This window comes from Aulonocara stuartgranti, assembly GCF_965226115.1.
Source record: "Aulonocara stuartgranti genome assembly, chromosome: 18".
Lineage (NCBI taxonomy): Eukaryota > Metazoa > Chordata > Actinopteri > Cichliformes > Cichlidae > Aulonocara > Aulonocara stuartgranti.
This window is the reverse complement of record NC_138954.1, coordinates 28,372,541-28,392,139: the sequence shown is the minus strand read 5'-3', so window position 1 is coordinate 28,392,139 and position 19,599 is coordinate 28,372,541. Positions and strand designations below refer to the sequence as shown.

The following is a 19,599-nucleotide window of genomic DNA, read 5'->3' as shown; positions in this document are numbered from 1 at the left end:
GCAGCCATTTCCTAATAGTAAAAAATGAGTGTTGGTAGATAAGTGGCTCAGAGGGATGCCAGTCAAAGACAGATAAATGTGTTCAGTTATCCCAACTTTTCTTTATCCGTTAATTTCTTTATGCAAAAGTGTGATACCCAAAGCAAGTGTAGAACAAATGTTCCTTTAAAATCATCAACAATGTCTGCATTTAATGCGTTTTCCTACTGAAAATATTTTCAGTTTTAGAAATGTGAGTTGTTACCTCCAGGAGCCCTTTGACAGCTTCTTATCAGGTGGTAAACAAGCCAATAATACTTTAAATGGGCTGTCACTGCTATATTTACCATGGAAGTTACACATTTACATGTGGACTGATGTAGTCTGCTGAGTTTTATATTCAGCAGTTATCTCTGTGTTTTAAATGTGCAGTTAGATGCATATTTTTTTTTCCTGTGGAAGGGCTAGCTAACAGCCAGTGTTATCCTTTCTATAAAGGAAGTGTGTCCTAGATTCTTCCCAGGGTTTGGAACAGTGGCTGAAGTTTGATTTATTTGAACTGATCCATCTGTGTGTTCCTCAAACAGCACTTCAAAGGAAGTGTGATCTGGTGTATAGATTAGTGCCGCTAAATATGTTTGCATTTAATTGCCAACCTTGGTCCTCCTTTTTGTACATGTCATAACTTTTTTAATAGTTTTAGATTTAAAAAGATTGATTTTTTACAGGTTCACATAAAAATGGCAGGTTTTTGATTTACCGTGCGTATATGTATCCTTCAATAAAAGCCAGACAGTCACATATATATACTGTTGTCATGCATGCATTGATCTGTTATCTATATAACTGGTCTTTTATCTTTTACATCTATGTTGTGTGCCTTGGTATACCTTGACCCATGTTTAGACTGGATCTGTTTCTGTATCTTTAGCTTCTTCTGTTGTTTTCTACATCAAATTAAAAGGAAGGACAGTCAAAAGAGATGGAGATGAGACTGAATAAGACAAAAAATGCATTTTAAAAAGAAGAAAGGGAAGCAAACTTTTATTGCTCAATGATCTTTTGAATGTTTCTGCAGACCACGGCATGATAAGACCATTTTATTATCGAGTGTACAATAACTTTTACAGCATCTCCACCTTACATAACACATCTGCTTGTTTTGTTATGTAAGAGCACTGGGTCAGGTTTTATAAGAAGGAATATTATAAAACTTAGCGGATGATCTATTAAGCTATCTGCAAGGTGTCTTACTGTAAGTTATATACTGCACTGTCACTTATGTTTCTAACTCGCAGGGTCTTTCCCTACAACATACAGCACCTTGAAGCGACTATTGTTGTAAATTGTAAATCTATATAAATAAATTTGAATGGAATTGAATTGGATTGTTGGAAATAGCAAATTAAACTGAATTAAGGCGTTGGGATTGGGTCTGTTATTGAAATTTGCCACATTGCCAAAGCTCTTGTAATTGCTGAAGGTTTTTGGTGACCACACTCAGAGGAAACTAATTAAACAAAGTGAAATGAACAAAAGGCTCATGTCAGGTTAAACTATCATCTCCATCAGTGAGAGGAGTTTTCTCTATAAAATGAAATGTCTGCTGAAATGCTGTGTCATCCTTCCTGAAATACATGATCTGGGGTTTAAACATTAATAGGCACTGTTTAAAGGTCGTCGTCGGCCAGCATCTCTAAAGTGAAAGAAGGCGCCCTGAAAATGGCTGATTTCGGGGAGATTCTGCGGAGTATGGGGGAGTTTGGGTTATTTCAGAAGATCACCCTTTTTGCTCTCAGCTTCCCTAATGTTATTCTACCTTTCCACTTTGCCAGTGTACTTTTTATCCAGTCAGATCCAGACAGACGCTGCAACACAGACTGGATACTCAATGCTGCTCCTAACCTGACCACAGAGGAGCAGCTTAACCTGACCGTGCCTCGGGAAGACGATGGGACCTTCAGCAGATGTCGGATGTTCGTCCCAGTGGACTGGGACATCGGTGCCATCAGGGAGTACGGGCTCAATGAGACTACAAGGTGCCAGAGTGGATGGGTGTATGGGAACATGCTGTATGAAGCCACCATAGTCACTGATGTAGGTCTTGGTCTTTTATAATGTAAATAATGTGAACTTTTATGAATGAATGTCAGTAATATGGGTTATTTTTCTCCCCAGTTTGATCTAGTCTGTGACCGGGCTAGTTTGTTGGAGACAGCACAAACTGTCCTAATGGCTGGCATCCTTGTTGGCTGTCTCTTATTTGGACCTTTTGCAGAGTCGTAAGTAAATACTTGTAGTGTTAACGTTTGGATTTTTTTTTTTTTTTTTTTTGGTGCATTTGTGATGTTTTTGTCACTTAATGTGAAACATCAACTAAATATTTAATTTGTCCAGAGGAGACAAAGTGACTTAAGGGATCTTATCTGTTGCAGGTTTGGTCGAAAAAGAGCATGTCAAATCCCAGCTGTTGTAATGGTGATATTTACTGTCACAACTGGATTATCGCCTAACTTCTACTTTTATCTGGCATCCCAGTTCATGGCGGGAGTTTGCTATGGGGGATATCGACTTAATGGCGTTATCCTGGGTAAAGTATTATCCCTTTCTTATCGTACTTTGTGTCAAACAGGTATATAAGTCTGATTTATATTGAAACTCACTGACTTATATCTTAGCTGTTGTTTGATAGCAATACATGTTTAAGTAAAAAAAATATTTATAATGCTTATATTCAGTATGAAAAGGTTATGTCATAGCAGGTAGTTGAGAAGCTCCCTGGTTGCAAAGCACCAGGTTTGGAAGCAATTTGAGTAAGTAATTGTCTTAAATATGTCTGAATTAAACGTTGTTATCAGTGCATGTTGCTCAAGCCTGTAGTGCTCGCTGGGTGAAACTCCTGCAGCAACACACAGACCTGATAACAGATAAAAAACATTTTTCCTCACTAAAAATTGAAAAATTGCTGACTTCTGATTAATTTTGGGGAGGTCTTCATTGTTACTGCGCATGGTGAAAGTTGACCTTGAAAAAAAAAAAAATAAACCATATTGAGTAATAGATCATATGAAAGGGCATAGAGAGAGTTGAAAAATCTCAAGTTTTTACAGCCTGTAGAAACCATATGTTTCAGTCAGTTCTTCTCCATCAGTACTGATAAAGATAATAAAATACACCATTTTAGTATGTAATGCTTCAAGGTCATAGGTCAAAGGTCAGGGTCATACAAATTAGGAAAAAGCTTCAGCTTCCATTTGATCATCTCCAAACTTTCAAGTAATATATTAGTCATTGGGGGACATAAGTGCAGTCAACATTTCTCTTGTGCAATAATTGAATGGTTAATTGATAAATGAATTGTTTAAAAAAATGTATCACTGACTTTATATTTATTAATTTATTATACTTCCCTCTTTTTAAACTGTACTGATGTTTTTTATATTTTTATTTTTATTTTTTATATGTTTCTTATATGGTCCCTTTTTATCGGTTTAAAAGTTGTTTTCTGACTTGAGCTCTATAGTACTGGTAATAATTTGTTATTCATTCTTTTTTCAATTAATGATTTTTTAAAACATTATTTGACAGCATTTTACCTTTTGTCTGCATTCAGGGCTCTGTAATTCCTGTCAACATTGTCTTTTGACCTTTTTTTTAAAAAATTAAATAAAAAAATGTTATAGCCACTGAATGGATCGGGGTGTCCAATCGTTCATGGGGGGCATGTGTGACTCAGCTATGTGGTGCAGTTGGACAGTGCCTCCTCGCTGGAATGATCTACTTTGTACGAAACTGGAGACTGGCTCAGCTGATCACGGCAGCTCCACTTGCATTGGTTGCTATTTATATATGGTGTGCATTAACTCTCTCATGATGCCATCCCTTATGACTGGTACATTTGAATTTATTAAGTGCCACTGGCCTGTTTTGGACAGGTTTATCCCGGAGTCAGCCAGGTGGTTGCTGGGCACTGGAAGGACAACGGAGGCTAAACAGCTAATCAAAAAAGCTGCAGCCATCAACAAGCGCACGGTTCCAAACTATCTGCTGGACCAGGTACCCTTCACAACATTCACTTCCCTTTGTATCGAGGCTTGAAAGGAATATTACATGCAGCAATAATAAAAGCTGCTATGTAATAAAATATTAGCAGTATAATGAGCAAATGATGGGTAATGATGGACTCTAATAAAGTAAGCCTACTAGAACCACAAGGACACCGTGTCAACTTCTGAGGCCAAAGTTGCATTAGAAGGATAATAATTTAATGGACTGTGATGCAGTAAGTCAGACTTACATTTGTAAGGCTGTAGGATTAAATGATTGCTAACATGAGCAATGTTAGCATGATGTTGTGCTCACCCCTGTGCATTACAGATTATTGTGAAAGACCCTGAGAAAAAGGGAGGCATAAAAACTCTTATCCAATCAGCTGTGCTTAGGAAATATTTCTTTACCATAACATTGGCATGGTAAGTTATATTTTACACCTATCTGCTCTACCGAGCCTTTAATCGTCAGATCAAGTTGTGCAACTTGTATTTGAAATCCATCTCTGTCTTTCCCCAGGTTCTCGCTGAATGTTGCCTACTTCTGCCTTTCATTCAGTGTGGGAAAACTTGGCTTGAACATCTTCGTGACTCAGGCAGTATTTGGCCTGTCTGAAATACCAGCTCATATTCTGAGCATCTGGCTGCTGGAAGCAGTGGGAAGAAAACCATCTCTCATGGCAACACTTCTAATTGGAGGATTGTTGTGTCTCTTAATGCTAGCGGTTCCTCAAGGTAGAGCTCCTCAGATGTATTCACTCAGGACTGTTGTTTTGTTGGTTTGTTTGGTCTGTCCTGACTCTGCTCAGATCAGCTGGTTGTTGTGTTAGCTGCTTACAAAGCACCTGTGTTGCCAAAAAGGAAGTTGCAGGTTGCTCTCTGGTGGACAGTCTATGAGATGTCAATATTCCCCGCAAATACCTCTAAACCACAACATGGCAGAAGGGTGTTTCTTGTGTCTCTTCTTTACTTGTTTAATTTTCACTCACTGGCTGTTATAAATGCTGATATCTATGAATCGGCTCATAGCTAATAATGCTGGGCCATCAATACATGGTCCAGTTATATGTATTTGTTTATTTTTTTTCCTCTGATATTGTCTGTTTTTAGATGGCAGTGCCATTCAGTCATCTCACGATACTAAACACTAAAGGGCTTCTAACTGTCATGGTAAAATACAGGTGTAACTTTGCAAGTAACAAAATTCATCTGTTAAACCATAAGTGGGTCTCTGTGGTAAAGCCTAAACTAAAATCTGCTGAGGGGGGTGAAACTCCTGCAGCAACACACAGACCTGATAAAATGGAAATAATGAAGCAGCTATCATGAGCTCCATCCTGAAATCTTTGGAAGGTCATTGAGTGCAAACTTACAGCCGTGGAAACCCAGTACAGTTACAAAACTGTGAAAGAGATGGGGGACTAGTGAATTTGTAAGTCACAGATTCCAAGAAATGGGCCTGGACCCTTTTTGCTGATTTACAGACAGACCTTTGGGTTCTTAAATTTCTCTAAAATTATTATGTGAATGATGAAGGAAATATGAATTAGCTGCTTCTGAAAGCAGTAAACTTAATCTGTCAGTCTGTTTCAGGTTATGCTGTTGCTGTTACTGCGTTAGCAACCTGTGGACGTTTTCTCACTAACTGGGCAGGCTCCGTGTGCAATGTGTATGTTCAGGAGCTGTTTCCAACATCTTTTCGGTGAGCTGAGTCTCTCTCTCTCTCCTTGCCATTGCAGCCATAATGTTAGTGTGGCTCTCAAACTCTGTAGTCCTTAAAATATACATTCTTGTTTCAGACAAACAGCTTCTGGTTTGGGCTCTATTGTGTATCGAACTGGTGGTCTGATATCTCCACCAGTCAACATGTTGGCCATCTACCACTGGTCCATACCAATCATAGTCTACAGCAGCCTTACACTCATCAGTGGAGCTCTTGCCTTCTTGCTTCCTGAGACCAGAAGAAAAGAGCTTCCAGACTCAACTGATGAAGCTGAAGCCAATGGGTAATTAAGCTGCAAGCGAGACGGCAAACTCTTCAAACAATTTCTATAGTTTTAACCTCTCTGTTTTCCTTTTCCCTGCAGGACGAAGACTATGGAGAGTGTTATGGTTCAAAAATATTGGAGATGGACACCAGAGGAAAAACCCACAATAACAACACTGGTCCGGTCGGGTTGAGTCAAACGATGATTTAATGATCACACACGTGGGAGATGGACACTGTATGCAGACAGTCTCAGATCTCATCTCAAAAAACACATCTCCATAGTTTTATGAAATCAGGGTATTAGAACGCCCCCTCATGCGTAGTGACAGGTGTAATACAATCAATGTTGACAATTTTATTTAACACAAAGAATAACATTGTCTCCTTCCCGAGGGCAGATGCTAACTGCCCCCCGTCTCCTGGAACCGTCTGTACCCTGCTAAGACACAACATGGCAACTACAAGGACTCTTTCATTTATTAAGACCATCAGTGTGTATTGCTCTAAATCAAGTATATAATATTAAATGAATATTGCTGGATCAGCTACTTCTACTTAAAACATATTAAAACATGACTAAGCACAAAATCACCAAGAATAACATCTTATAAGTGCTGTGTAAGCGCGTGCGGCCTTCCAAGCTCAAAGCCTTTGCCCTCCATAGATCAGCCAGACTCGCGCTGGCTGTAGCTTTTAACCTTTAATTACCTTGAGCACAACTCTAGAATGAGCAACAAACTGCAATGTGTATGGAATGATCATGGTTACATCTGCAATGGAAAATCATGTTATTATTCTGGTACCTGTAAAAAGATCAAACTAAAGTTATCACCATCACTGTAATGCAAAGAATAATGTAAGATCAAAAACTTCAATTCATGCTTAATGCAAAGCTGGTTATATACTTCTAATGAACTAATAATGGCATATTAAAATATTAAATGATAATGAGAAAAACATCCCCTCCTTATTCTACAATTCCCTCTGTTGACCTCTGGAGAATCCAGAGGTCACAAACAGTTGTGTCCCTCCTTGGCCTACACATTCAGTTCCACATGCATCATTGGCATCATGGACATTGGAGTAATGACTCCAGGGTCCACTGCCCTCACAGACATACTTTTGAACATTCTTCTGGCACAAGGGATGAGACAACAACAAATAACCATAATACCCACCACAACAAACAAAGAAAACATGACCGAAGCGATGACCCCCTTCCACCGTCCGAACACTGAGGTCAGCCAGCCTTCTAACGGATTACCAACACCGGAGTGATCATGCATAGTTTCAGAAAGGCTCTTTAGGCCCTCCAGAGCCTTGGTTACCGACCCATCTGGAGCAGTATTGTTTGGAATAAAGGTGCAACACTGGTCGGCAAACATAGCACACACGCCCCCCTTTTCCGCTAACAACATGTCAAGGGCCATTCTATTCTGCACTCCCATTAACGAGGTCGGACCCACCTGCTCCGCTAACCCCTCCAATCCGTCTCTGGTCAGGTTAGAGAGCCTCAGTACATTGTAATGAACATAATTAATCCTATCTACATTCTTGTTTGGAGTCACTGGAAAGAAAGCAGAAATTATTGGAATATTTTCAAACCCGGCTGCTATTTGGTCAACAAGTTTAAATTCATTTGGAACCCCCCTGGGCACTCCAATGGAGTCGATCCAGGTGGGGGAATTCATTCTAGGGTCATAAACATTTGTGTCTTGTATTCCTCTCTTCCTCAAAATGTGTCTTTTGCGCCTGGCTGCCAAAGTGCGCGTATTGTGTGAGGGAATTGATTTTACCTTATTTCCGATTAGCATAAGTGGCGCTCCTAGTCTCACCATCGCGCACGTCCCCACGCTCCCAAGAGGAACACGTACCAGTAGAGTCCTGTGCCCGCAATAGTAATACAGCCCGCTCCTAGCCCAAGTCCCAATTAGGGTGGCTGCATCACTCACATTGTTGGTGGTCCTCCCAATCTGGGTGACCGAACACCAACTGGGGTCAATTTCCCCCAACCGATATTTAACTTTATCTGTGGTAAACTTAAAGCACGTATAATTATCTTTCCGGGGCATAAACGGCCCTACTTGCGTGAGCTTGCCAATAGGGGGAAATAGACTGGACAACACAGTGCAGTTCCCCGTATTCACAGCTCCTCTAGTTATTTGCAACATACAATTATAGCCCCACTGATCCTCTGGATGCAGAGGTGCAGGCTCTATAAATAAACGCGGCCTTGCCGAAGCGCAGGCTACACAATTAGCCACTTTTTGTTCTCTAGCATTTTGGGCTATCCAGTCCAGCCAGATGTTACTGTCACTGAACCCGGTAGCGCGTTCAATCAAATCCTGAGGTTTCAGGGTGGTGTAGTCCACCGACACTACTCGCCTCTCCCTTGGTTCGTGCTCCTCTGGTGTAGCTTCCGATGACCCGCTCCCCTCCTGCCCTGTAAAAGATGCAACAGAGCTGGTGGGAGTAGAAATCACACGAGTTGTTATGTCTTCTCTACCTGACGGTACGCGATTAGTTTTTTCTAGGAAATTAACTTTAATTAACCCTTTTGGATCAACCCCCGCTATTTCCACCCCCAAAATTAAATACATAGATTGTTTACGATGCCAATTCCCCAATGATAAAGTTAACGCGTTTCCAGAGGGGCTAAAATCCCTCTGTAGTTTAAGCCCGTTTTCTGATCCTGATTCTAACGGTTCCCAATTTTGCCCAGTGTAACCCCTTACCTGGTCCCAATTACGGCACCAGCTGTCATAAGGACGATTTCCCCTCTCGCAGTGCGTACTCACTGAATAATCCCAACAGACCCACACATTGTATCCCCTCCAAGCACTGCCGACGTCCCTGCAATTAACAACATCACACAGATCAAACGTAAAGGAAGTTGTGGAACCAATAACATAATCTAATTCTAAACCACCATATGTGCTGAGACACTCATCCTTTTTACCAGAGACCTCGCGCTTCACTCTTGCCCGCAACCTTAAATCACTATGGACCACGCGTGATGTAGTTGGTGTATCAAACAACGCCGGACTGGCATGGCCTCCGTGCTCAGACTGGTTTCCCGGGTCGGTCTGCAACAAACAAATCAAAAAACAAATAGCCATGATTAGCAACATAGTTAACATCAAACTCATAATAATTTTGAACATTGTGATGGCTTTTGAAACTCTTCTTTCATCACCAGTGTCTAATTGTTGTGATGGCATGGTGGTATGTGAATGTTATGGTGTAGTAAAAAGTTCAAAGCCCTTTATCAGAGCCTCTCTCTTGTTTTAGGTGTTCAGTGTGGTACCGCTCCTTTTCGTTGGCGCGGCGATCTCCTCCTTGGCTGCTCTTCTTTCTTCGACCTTCCGGGTAGACCACCGGTCGGTCCGTTGCACAGGTGTGAGGGATTATTCTGCCGCTCAATTTCACCTGCGTCGGGTTGAGATTGATCCTTCCCCACCAAGCCCTCGTGCGCAGCTGCGCACTGCGTCCAGTGATACCAGGTGTCGCCTTTCCCCTTCAGTTGGACCGCTGTCGCCGTCCGAGCCGATACCTCATATGGACCAGTCCAGCGGGGCTCCTTCCACTTTCGTTTGATGACTCTCAGCCACACTGTTTTCGCGTCCGGGACCTCTCCTTCTCCTGTGGGCCCTTTACAAGCCGCCTGTTTCGTGAAACTGGACACTAGCGCCTTTAGCTCGTTCCAGTAGTCTGCGTGGGACCGGTTCCCCTTTTTGTCCCGTTCACCCGAGCCCACCGTCCAAGGTGCCGGAAACTGTCTCCCGGTTTGCAGCTCGTATGGTGTAAAACCTGTGGATTGATTAACAGAACATCTTATGGTCATCAACGCAACCGGCAGGGCTGCGACCCAATTTAGCCCTGTTTGCGCGCAGATTTTTGCCAATTTATTTTTCAAATTTAGGTTCATTCTTTCTACTTTCCCCTGAGACTGAGGATGATAGACCGTTCCAAATTTATGCTGGACGCCCAACATTTTTTCTACTTTTTCCAAATCTTGATTTTTAAAATGGGTTCCATTATCTGATCTAATTCTTTTCGGGAACCCATGACGGGGAATGTAATGATTGATTAAACACTTAATGACAGTCTTAGCATCCTCCTTTTTTGTAGCCCAGGCCTCTGGCCAGCCGGTCAAAGCGTCAACACACACTAACAAATATCTTACACCGCCCGGCCCGGAATCAATCATATCAGTGAAATCAATAACAATCTCCTCTCCCGGCCTCTCAGGGGGCCGAAACTTACCCACTTCCGGTTTTACTGCTGGCTTAGGATTGTGTGCCCCACAGATTAAGCACATCCTGGCCTTCTCCCTTATCATTCCTCGCAGCTCAGGATGCCACCAATGACACAAATTTCTTTCCATCTGGGCTCTCCCCACGTGGGCAAGTCCGTGGGCTTCATCCACCTTCTGTTCTGCCATTTTGGCTGTCAGCACGGGGCGCCCGTCTGGCCCCCTCCACAAATGTCCATCCTGCCAGGCTCCTTTGTTTTTCCACACCCCCTTTTCCTCTGGGGATGCCTCCTCCTGGGCCCGTTTAACTTCCTCAATCAGGTCAACAGGTATCTCTTCTTCTGATGTTACCTGTATCATTTGTCTCTGTCCTTTGTAGCCTGCGGCCTCCTTTGCGGCTTCGTCTGCTCTCTGGTTTCCTTTTTCCACCATGCTGGTTCCTTGGGAGTGAGCTTTGCATTTTATAATGCTCACCTCCTCTGGGTCAGCCAAGGCCTTTTCCAGTTCCTCCATTTCATGTTTGTGGGAAATAGGTGCATTGGTTGCTGTTCTGAATCCTGCTCTTTTCCACTGAGGCAGCTCCACATGCGCTGCTCCAAACGCATATGCCGAATCGGTGTAGATGTTCACTCTCCTGTTCTTGGCTAGTCTCAAAGCTCGAGCTAAGGCTATCACTTCAGCTCTCTGGGCCGACTGCTTTCCCTCAATCCTTCCTGACTCTCTGACCTGATAATCTCCTTCTACTCTGCAGACCACCGCATACCCTGCTTTCAGTCCTCCTTCGTCTCGGTGGCAACATCCATCGGTGAACCAGTCCTCAGCTCCCGGTATGGGTTCGGCCTTCAGGTCCTCTCTAATCTTTTCCTCGATCTGTGCTCTTTTGGCGCAGTCATGTGGTTCCCCTACACCCATTAAATCTGCCATGTTAATTCCTTCATGTGTGAATGTCAAATTTGGGGCCTCTAAGACTTTGCTCAGTCTCTGTTGTGCCCGTGGTGACATACAAAATGCTTGTGAATTCACGTATGCCACTATGCTATGTGTAGTGAGTATTTTTAGTGGGTGTTCTCTCACTACATGTGCTGTTTTTTGGATAATTCTAGCGACCCCTGCTGCATGTTGTGTGCATGTAGGATGCTTTGCTTCTGTTGGATGTAGTTTTACACTAACATACATGAGCACTTCTCTACCCCCCCCTTTTTCTGAAACAACACTCCATTTACAATTGAGTTTGTTTCAGAAACATCCAAATAGAATGGCTCATCATAATTGGGTGTGGCTAAATCTGAGGCCCTTGACAAATCCTGTTTTACCCTAATAAATGCGGCTTCAGCTTCAGGCGTCCAAGGCAACTCAGCCTTAAAGTTTCGAACACCAACTTGCTTCATTAGGCCCCTTAAAGGGGCAGTTTTGCCTGCATAATCCGGAATGAACTGCCTGCTGTAACCTGTTAAACCAAGAAAAGAAAGCATTTCTCTCACAGTTCGCGGTTTTGGGTGTGTCAAAATTTGGTCTCTGTGTGTGTTCATCAAACCCACTGATTTGTGTGCGATTACCCGGCCCAAAAAGGTCACTTCAGGGCGAACTAACTGCAGCTTGTCTTTACTTACTTTAAAGCCACATTCCGCCAACCTATTCAACACAACGAACGATGCCGCTGCACAATCCGCTGCTGACGGGGCTGCAATGAGAAGATCATCAACATATTGTATTAATGTACAATCATTAGGCAAATTACATGACGACAGGGCTTCTTTAAGCACCTGATTGAAAATGCCTGGAGAAAGTGCAAAGCCTTGTGGCAAACGTGTGTATCTGAGTTGTTGGCCTCTGTATGTGAATGAAAAAATGTCTCTGAGTGACTCATGCAGAGGAAGACAAAAGAATGCATTTGCCAGGTCAATGCACGTGAACCACTTTTGGTCACATGTGATAGCTGATAAAGCTGTATACGGATTTGGTACCGGTGCAGTAGTAGAGAGCAATATTTCATTAATGGCTCTCAAATCATGTGCCATACGGTATTTTCCTGTTCCATGTTTCTCCACTGGTAGAATTGGTGTGTTCCACAGTGAGTGAGAGGGCTCTAACACCCCGGCCCTTAGCAGGCCTTCTATTGTTTCTGTAATTCCTGCCTCTGCTTCAGGTTTGTGTTTATACTGTGGTCTATTGATTGGTGTGTGTGACTTGAGCTGGAACAAGACAGGAGGACACTTAGCTAGGCCAACATCCGTGGGCCCTTTTGACCATAGACTGTCAGGCAGATTCGACAGTCCAGCAACTGCGTGAGGATGATCTACACACTCCTCACCATGTGTTTTTGAAATTTCTTTATGTTCCAAGATCACTGTATCCTCACAGGCACAAGTTATGCGATAGGTTTTACAATTTGGAGCATAAGATAAGTTAGGAATTTGGGTTCTTTGCCACCCTGTGTCGTCCAGTGCTCGCCTGACCATTGGACCTAGATCACCTGCACCATGACCTTGGTGGACCGCCAATGTAATGTGAGGGGTTGAATTTTCTTCCACATTGTACCAAGGCAGTTGTTCATCAGTTAATTTCACAGCCGCGGCTACACCTTCTGGTCCGATGTAGATGTCATGTGTTTGCACATTCCACGTCTGACCCTCAAGATCAGATTGAAATAATTCACGATAGGTGTCGTCATTCTCTTTATCATAAAACAGGGTAACGTGGTAAGGGTCGCGCGGAGGGGAGTAAACTGCCAAGCTCATTATCCAGGGTCTCCACAGCTGAAATTGCCTCAGAACATCCTCTTTCACTAGTCTCCCCCAGTAGATATTGACTTTTGCTCTTTCACAGTCTTGAAGCAGATATTGAGTCTTTGAACTTGTTCCCAGGCACGGAAAATGCTGGCCCCCTGGCAGAGTCACAGATAATCCATCTGCTGAACATGTGATTGTGGCGCCCAACTTCACGAGCAGGTCCCTGCCCATAAGATTTACTGGCGCTTGCGATGACACCACATAGTTGTGTTTCAAAGTCTGCTTGCCCAGCTTTGTCAAAGCTGGGTCAGTCACTGGCAGAGTTGTCGGGATCCCGGAAAAACCCACCACGTTCACTGTGTGGCAGGACAACGTTGCACTGTCTGGTGCTGCTCTCAAGGTTGAATATGTTGCTCCAGTGTCTACTAAGAAGGGCAATTCTGTCCCTTCTACAGTCATTAACAGCATGGGATCTGCCATCACCATACTGTTTGGTCCCTCCGGGTCCCTTCAGTACTGGTCCTCCCTCCAGTCAGCCACTAGATACTGCGCGGCTGGTGCTGCACTCGGGTTTGGGGCCTGATATGCTCCCCTAGAGCCATCTCTTGCTCTCGGAGCTCCACGTGCCTGGGATTGGTAGCCTCTTCTTTGATTGTTCTGACGACGTTCTGGGCAATATTTGCTCCAATGACCCTCTGCTCCACACCTCCAACAGACATTCCAAGGCACACCGCTGAGATTCCCCGTGTTACGAGCTCTTTGTACTCCCCCCGCTGAGCCACCACGCCCTCTGTACGATCCACCGGTTCCCCAATTCCCTGTGGGTTGGTTCTGCCTTGGTGCATTGGCGGGCCATCCGTCATTAGTGCAGGGACCCGGGCCACTATCTGGCCATTCAGGCCCAGGACCAGGCTGGGTCGCAACTATCATAATTTTTTCTGTTTTTTCTTTTCCCTCTTTTTTCTTTTCGCTGGCTTTGTTTCTGGCCTCCACCAACTGTAGTTTGAGTAGAGACGCTTGTGCCTCCTCCAACTCTTTTTTCTGCTTGTTCGCCCTGTCCTGCTCCAGCTGCAAACGATGTGAGACGTGTCTTTCCCACTGCACCGAATCTGCTACGGCAAAATCTGGGTTTTTCTGTAGATCTTCTGTGACCTGGTTTGGCAGCCCTGCCAGCACCGCTGAGCGAAACCACGCCCGATGCTCACCTTCTCTACCCGGATGGGTACCTGTTTCTAACAACCACTGATCTCTGGCTTTTTCTAAAAACTCTCTAGGTGTGTTTTGGGGGTCCCAAATTATTTTAGGTATGGCTCCTGTATTAGGGGTTGGGTACTTTTCACGGACTGCGTCAGACAAAGCACATTGCACTTCATGATAAGGCAAATCATTTGCATGGCGAGTTGTGCGAGCTATAGCCTCTACATCTGCTAGCCCACCACCGAGCATACACCGCGCAGAAATGGCGCGAAAATCGCCAATCGCAAGCTCCTCTCCTTCTGTTAGTCTGCCTAATTCACGCAACCACCTTGCTCCGCCCCCAGTTATAGGTGGAAGCTGTTTAACCAATGCCTCCAAATCTCTTACTTTGTATGCGCGGTACACTGGTTCATTTTTTGCACCAGCCACTAAAGGCAAATTATAATGAGTGCCCGCAGCTTTTTCTGCTTTGGTCACAGTTTTACACTGTCCCAATTTTCCCTTGCCTTTTGAACTCTTAAAAATAGGCCTCCTCTGTCCCTGCTCTTTTTTCACCTGTCTTGACCTAAGATTCCTGGCTATACTTGGTTCTGACGCGACTCCTCCTCTGTCGTTATCTTCATCATCTTCTTCCTCCTCTGTGGTAGATGAGTCATTGTCGCTCTCCTCTTCTGCCATGCTTTTGGTCATTTTGTCCTTTACGGTCTTCAGTGTATTTAATACTTCCAATAGCCCTTGCGGGGCTTCAAGCATTCGTCCGAATACTTCTCCTGCCCATGTGTCTGACTTGGCCATTGCTTTGGAGTGTTTTGACCTGGTTTGGGCCTGCTCTTCTCTCTCATGTGAACAAGAAGGCAAAGGCAAGCCTTCCTCTGCGGCTGATGTTATCTCTTTCCCTTCCCCACTCAGGGACTGACATTTAACTGTCATAGGCCCTTCATTATGAAACACCCGTGGTGCTCTGGTGTATTCAACATCAGCTACTCCTCCCACAACCACTGCCGTCTGTCCATCAGGGCCTTGAACTTGTCCTCCTCTGAGGGTCATTACAGGCATGACATATTGTCGTCCTATGGCATTAGATGTTAATGTGGCCCAAGGAAGAATCTCTGCTGTGTGATACTTGTTAGCATCTCCTGGTTTTGGAATCCAGTTCTTCATTTGGTCTTCCAGCTTCTTATTTTGGTCTTTCAGTTGTTTCAAAGCCTCCATTATGCTTTCCATATCTTCTGTTTCAGCTATGTCATCCTCCTCCATCCAGGAAGATGCTCCATTCCACAAGAACATCCACTTGCAACACTTTGCATGAGTTTGCTGTAGTTTCTTGATTTGTTGTTTAATTTTCCAGTTGATCGAACGTTTCTCTGCCTCGGTTTGCAGTTGTTCCAATTGCTGCTCACATCTCTCTCCTTCTATTTTGAGCACAAGACTTAGGGCTATTTTGTCATCCAGCCCTCTCTGTTGGGAAGCAATAAGCTTGTTTAGCTCAGCTTCCATTGCTTTGCATTCCTTCTCAGCTAACTTTGATGATCCAGGGGAAGCTAAGCGAATAGCTCTTTTTAACTGTTGCTGCTGCTCCTTTAGAGGCTTATAGCCTCTGTGCCCAGTAGGTGTCGTGTTCGGGCCGTCAGCCATTATCCTAGAACACAAGCTTACCTCCCTTTTTTGTGACGTTATACGGCTCCTCCTTCTGGATCACTCCGCAATGTCTGCCTGTTAGCTTTCAGAATTACTTTCGCTCCTCCCAGGGTCACTGTCTCCTTGTGATCTGCTTGGTAAGACACACAGCCAACGCAGTGTGTCAAGACTTAACCAAGCCTCTTTCAATATTCACTTTTAATAACTATTTTTCACTCTGTAACATAAATGTTATAAACTCATACACACTGCATGTTAACTTTGGGGCACAAAACAATAACACAGCTCGAATGCATTCACACAGCCTTAAATTTTTCACAGAAAATTGCTCCAAAACAATATCATGTTTGCTCACAAACTAACAAATTCACTGTGTTATTTACCGAGCGAGGGAGCAATGGACCAATTAATTCCAAACTCCTCAATAATTAGCTGTATAGCTCGCTCTACTTCAATGCCAAACCATAGTACTGTGATTAGCTTTATTCAAATCAAACCTATGTTTCAAAGCCTTTCAAACGCACACCCACACACACAATTTCAACCACGCACTCTCAAGCACACATTTGTCTCCTTTAAATCTACTAATCGCTTGGAGACATCTCCACAGATAATTACATTATTTCCCAAGCAAGCATATCAAAATCAAAACCGTCTAGTACCGACTCTACCATAGCCTGAGCAAAGTGGGCGGCCTCTGTGGGCTCCCAATTTGGATCATTTTCATGCTCAGTCATCTCCTTTAAGCCTTGAAATAGAAATAGGCAACGTTGTATATAGGCATTTAGCTCATGCAGCTCAATCTCGGACCACACTGTCATCTCATAAGGTGAAACACCTTCCTCAGTCACTATGTGACATTTACAGGTCACCTCCAGTCGACCCTCTTCCTCTGCAATTTGTATGTTACAGGTTGCAAAATAAAGCACAGGCATGTTTGCTTATTCTATTTAAACAACGATTTAACAGTATTAAATGGGACTGTTTAGTGCATGGGACACAATATAATCATTTATTGTTGAAGGGACAAATGTCAAAGGGGTTCTAACAGGTCCACTTTATTGCGTGCTCATAAATTATTGTTATCTGGGTCACTCACCCAATGTGCTTTATTGTTTGAAATTATTAATTATGTCACGCTTATTAGTGGCTCATATTTATTTAAGGCCTATGTTTGAACTTGACAACAAAGGCAGAGCATCATTTCCTCCTTTCAGGGTGAAACACTCCACTTTCTCTGTGTCATGGCAGCTCAGAAAACTTCATGAACTTTACTTATTTAAAGATATGGCTTAAAATCAGTTGTGTTATCAGTATAAAATATTTAAGATTTAATTAAATTGTTTTCAATTGACTTACAGCAGCTTACTCTGATCTAGGAACACTCTCTTATGCTCCTCAAAAACTGAAGTTACTCAGTCTTAAATGCTTTTTACATTACATAAATCAACAAACAAGTGAGTTCATAAAGCACATATTCACAACAATAAATCAAAAGCCATTTATATTGTTATAACATCAAAACCAGCAGCTTCTTTACAGGCTTTCAGCAATAAAAGGCCTTCTGCTTCTAAGGCTCACACACACTCTGGGCAGGAAGTGAAAAGCTCCGTTCTCCTCCCAGCCACACGCTCATTTGCATGTTCACACCGTCTAAAAATAGCTCTCAGCGCTGCAGCTGCGCTCTCATCACACACAGGGTCACACAAAGCTCAGACAAAACTCTATTTTATATCACAAAGACGTCTTATATTTACAACCACTGACAGGCCTGACAGATTCAGCACCTAACAAATTTCGACAAATTTAAAATAACGGGTCCAACCGAAGAAAGCTTCACTTTTTTGTAATCAATTAACCAGTATCTGTTTCCTCCAGAACAGCCTATGGCCTGATTTCTAAAATCCCTAACTCAATTTAACTGTGTCCAAAAAAGCACATCACACCATTTAAACGGTGAGGAGATTCTAACTCCTAGCTTATTTCAGGATGCCCTGTACCCCACAGTTAAACCAAACTGAACTAACCCTGTTCGCCGACAGGTCAAGACCGCGCGTCCACGGCCAGGAGGGAGCGTAACCTCCGGGCTATGTGCTTCTTAGCATCTTCCAGTGCCGTCCTATAACAATTTTCACCTAAACAATTTTGACAAATTTTAACATATCAATTAAACAGTATCTGTTACCTCCAGAACAGTTTCTGACCTAATTTGTAAAACTATTAAACAGTATCTGTTACCTCCAGAACAGTTTCTGTCCTAATTTCCCTACCAAACTACCTGAGCCTTCAGCTCAGTATCCAGGGACTCAAACCCAACATTATTACTTTCATATTTCTTCAACTTCATTAAATACTCTTAAACAACTTTAACTGCATAACACACGGTGATTCTCATCAAAATCAAAACAGACACCCACCAGCAACGTCAGTGAGCAAACTTTTAATTTAATGCAGCCCAATTTGGCACAATTTGGGAATCAACTCAACAGGCAGTGCCTTACCTTTAGAAGCACCCGCGGAGCTCACTCACATCAGATCCCTGGTCCGTGCCTGTCCGCTCGACAACCTCAGACCGTCCACACCTCGCACGTCCACCCCAATACCACAGGACGAGCCCCCAAAATGTTATGGTTCAAAAATATTGGAGATGGACACCAGAGGAAAAACCCACAATAACAACACTGGTCCGGTCGGGTTGAGTCAAACGATGATTTAATGATCACACACGTGGGAGATGGACACTGTATGCAGACAGTCTCAGATCTCATCTCAAAAAACACATCTCCATAGTTTTATGAAATCAGGGTATTAGAACGCCCCCTCATGCGTAGTGACAGGTGTAATACAATCAATGTTGACAATTTTATTTAACACAAAGAATAACATTGTCTCCTTCCCGAGGGCAGATGCTAACTGCCCCCCGTCTCCTGGAACCGTCTGTACCCTGCTAAGACACAACATGGCAACTACAAGGACTCTTTCATTTATTAAGACCATCAGTGTGTATTGCTCTAAATCAAGTATATAATATTAAATGAATATTGCTGGATCAGCTACTTCTACTTAAAACATATTAAAACATGACTAAGCACAAAATCACCAAGAATAACATCTTATAAGTGCTGTGTAAGCGCGTGCGGCCTTCCAAGCTCAAAGCCTTTGCCCTCCATAGATCAGCCAGACTCGCGCTGGCTGTAGCTTTTAACCTTTAATTACCTTGAGCACAACTCTAGAATGAGCAACAAACTGCAATGTGTATGGAATGATCATGGTTACATCTGCAATGGAAAATCATGTTATTATTCTGGTACCTGTAAAAAGATCAAACTAAAGTTATCACCATCACTGTAATGCAAAGAATAATGTAAGATCAAAAACTTCAATTCATGCTTAATGCAAAGCTGGTTATATACTTCTAATGAACTAATAATGGCATATTAAAATATTAAATGATAATGAGAAAAACATCCCCTCCTTATTCTACAAGAGGAACCAAAGTGGATCAAACTTACCTCCACAAAGAAAATCAACTAAGCTGTAATCTGAATATTTCAGTTGCTTCCTGTTTTGTTGCAGCAAACAACAAACACACAAGCTGGCAAAAACTTGATTGAAAACTTGATTTTTAAAAGTCAAGTCTCTCTTGATAGTGTTACTGTTTTTCTCATATACCTTAGCAGCAATAATTTGAAGTAGAGCAGGGCGATATGGCCAAAAATATTTATCACGATATATATTTGAAAATTTGCGATAACGATATAA

At 42.9% G+C, this 19,599-nt stretch overlaps 2 protein-coding genes across 4 annotated transcripts; one reads left to right on the top strand and one right to left on the bottom strand.

The window, feature by feature from the left end:
* Positions 1–1,672: 1,672 nt before the first annotated feature.
* slc22a13a (solute carrier family 22 member 13a) lies at positions 1,673–8,881 on the top strand (the record flags this gene model as incomplete). The annotated part of the gene is made up of 11 exons (XM_082514974.1): positions 1,673–2,076; positions 2,158–2,261; positions 2,415–2,569; positions 3,663–3,831; positions 3,915–4,035; positions 4,357–4,451; positions 4,549–4,763; positions 5,622–5,730; positions 5,828–6,034; positions 6,116–6,140; positions 8,741–8,881. Exons 1-11 carry the CDS (start codon positions 1,702–1,704, stop codon positions 8,879–8,881), a joined length of 1,716 nt encoding a protein of 571 aa, XP_082371100.1. The 5' UTR covers positions 1,673–1,701.
* Positions 6,206–12,192, bottom strand: LOC309693317 (uncharacterized protein). Of its 3 annotated transcripts, none has more exons than XR_014272620.1 (2): positions 8,978–12,192; positions 6,206–8,871 (listed from the first exon to the last, which is right to left on the bottom strand). XR_014272620.1 is itself a non-coding variant. In XM_082512425.1 (2 exons), exons 1-2 carry the CDS (start codon positions 11,447–11,449, stop codon positions 9,314–9,316), a joined length of 1,680 nt encoding a protein of 559 aa, XP_082368551.1. In that variant the 5' UTR covers positions 11,450–12,192; the 3' UTR covers positions 6,206–9,313. The 3 variants fall into 3 exon arrangements, 1 of the variants encoding a protein (XP_082368551.1); XR_014272621.1 differs by having other exon boundaries at positions 8,985–12,192; XM_082512425.1 differs by having other exon boundaries at positions 6,206–9,828; positions 10,285–12,192.
* Positions 12,193–19,599: the final 7,407 nt, after the last annotated feature.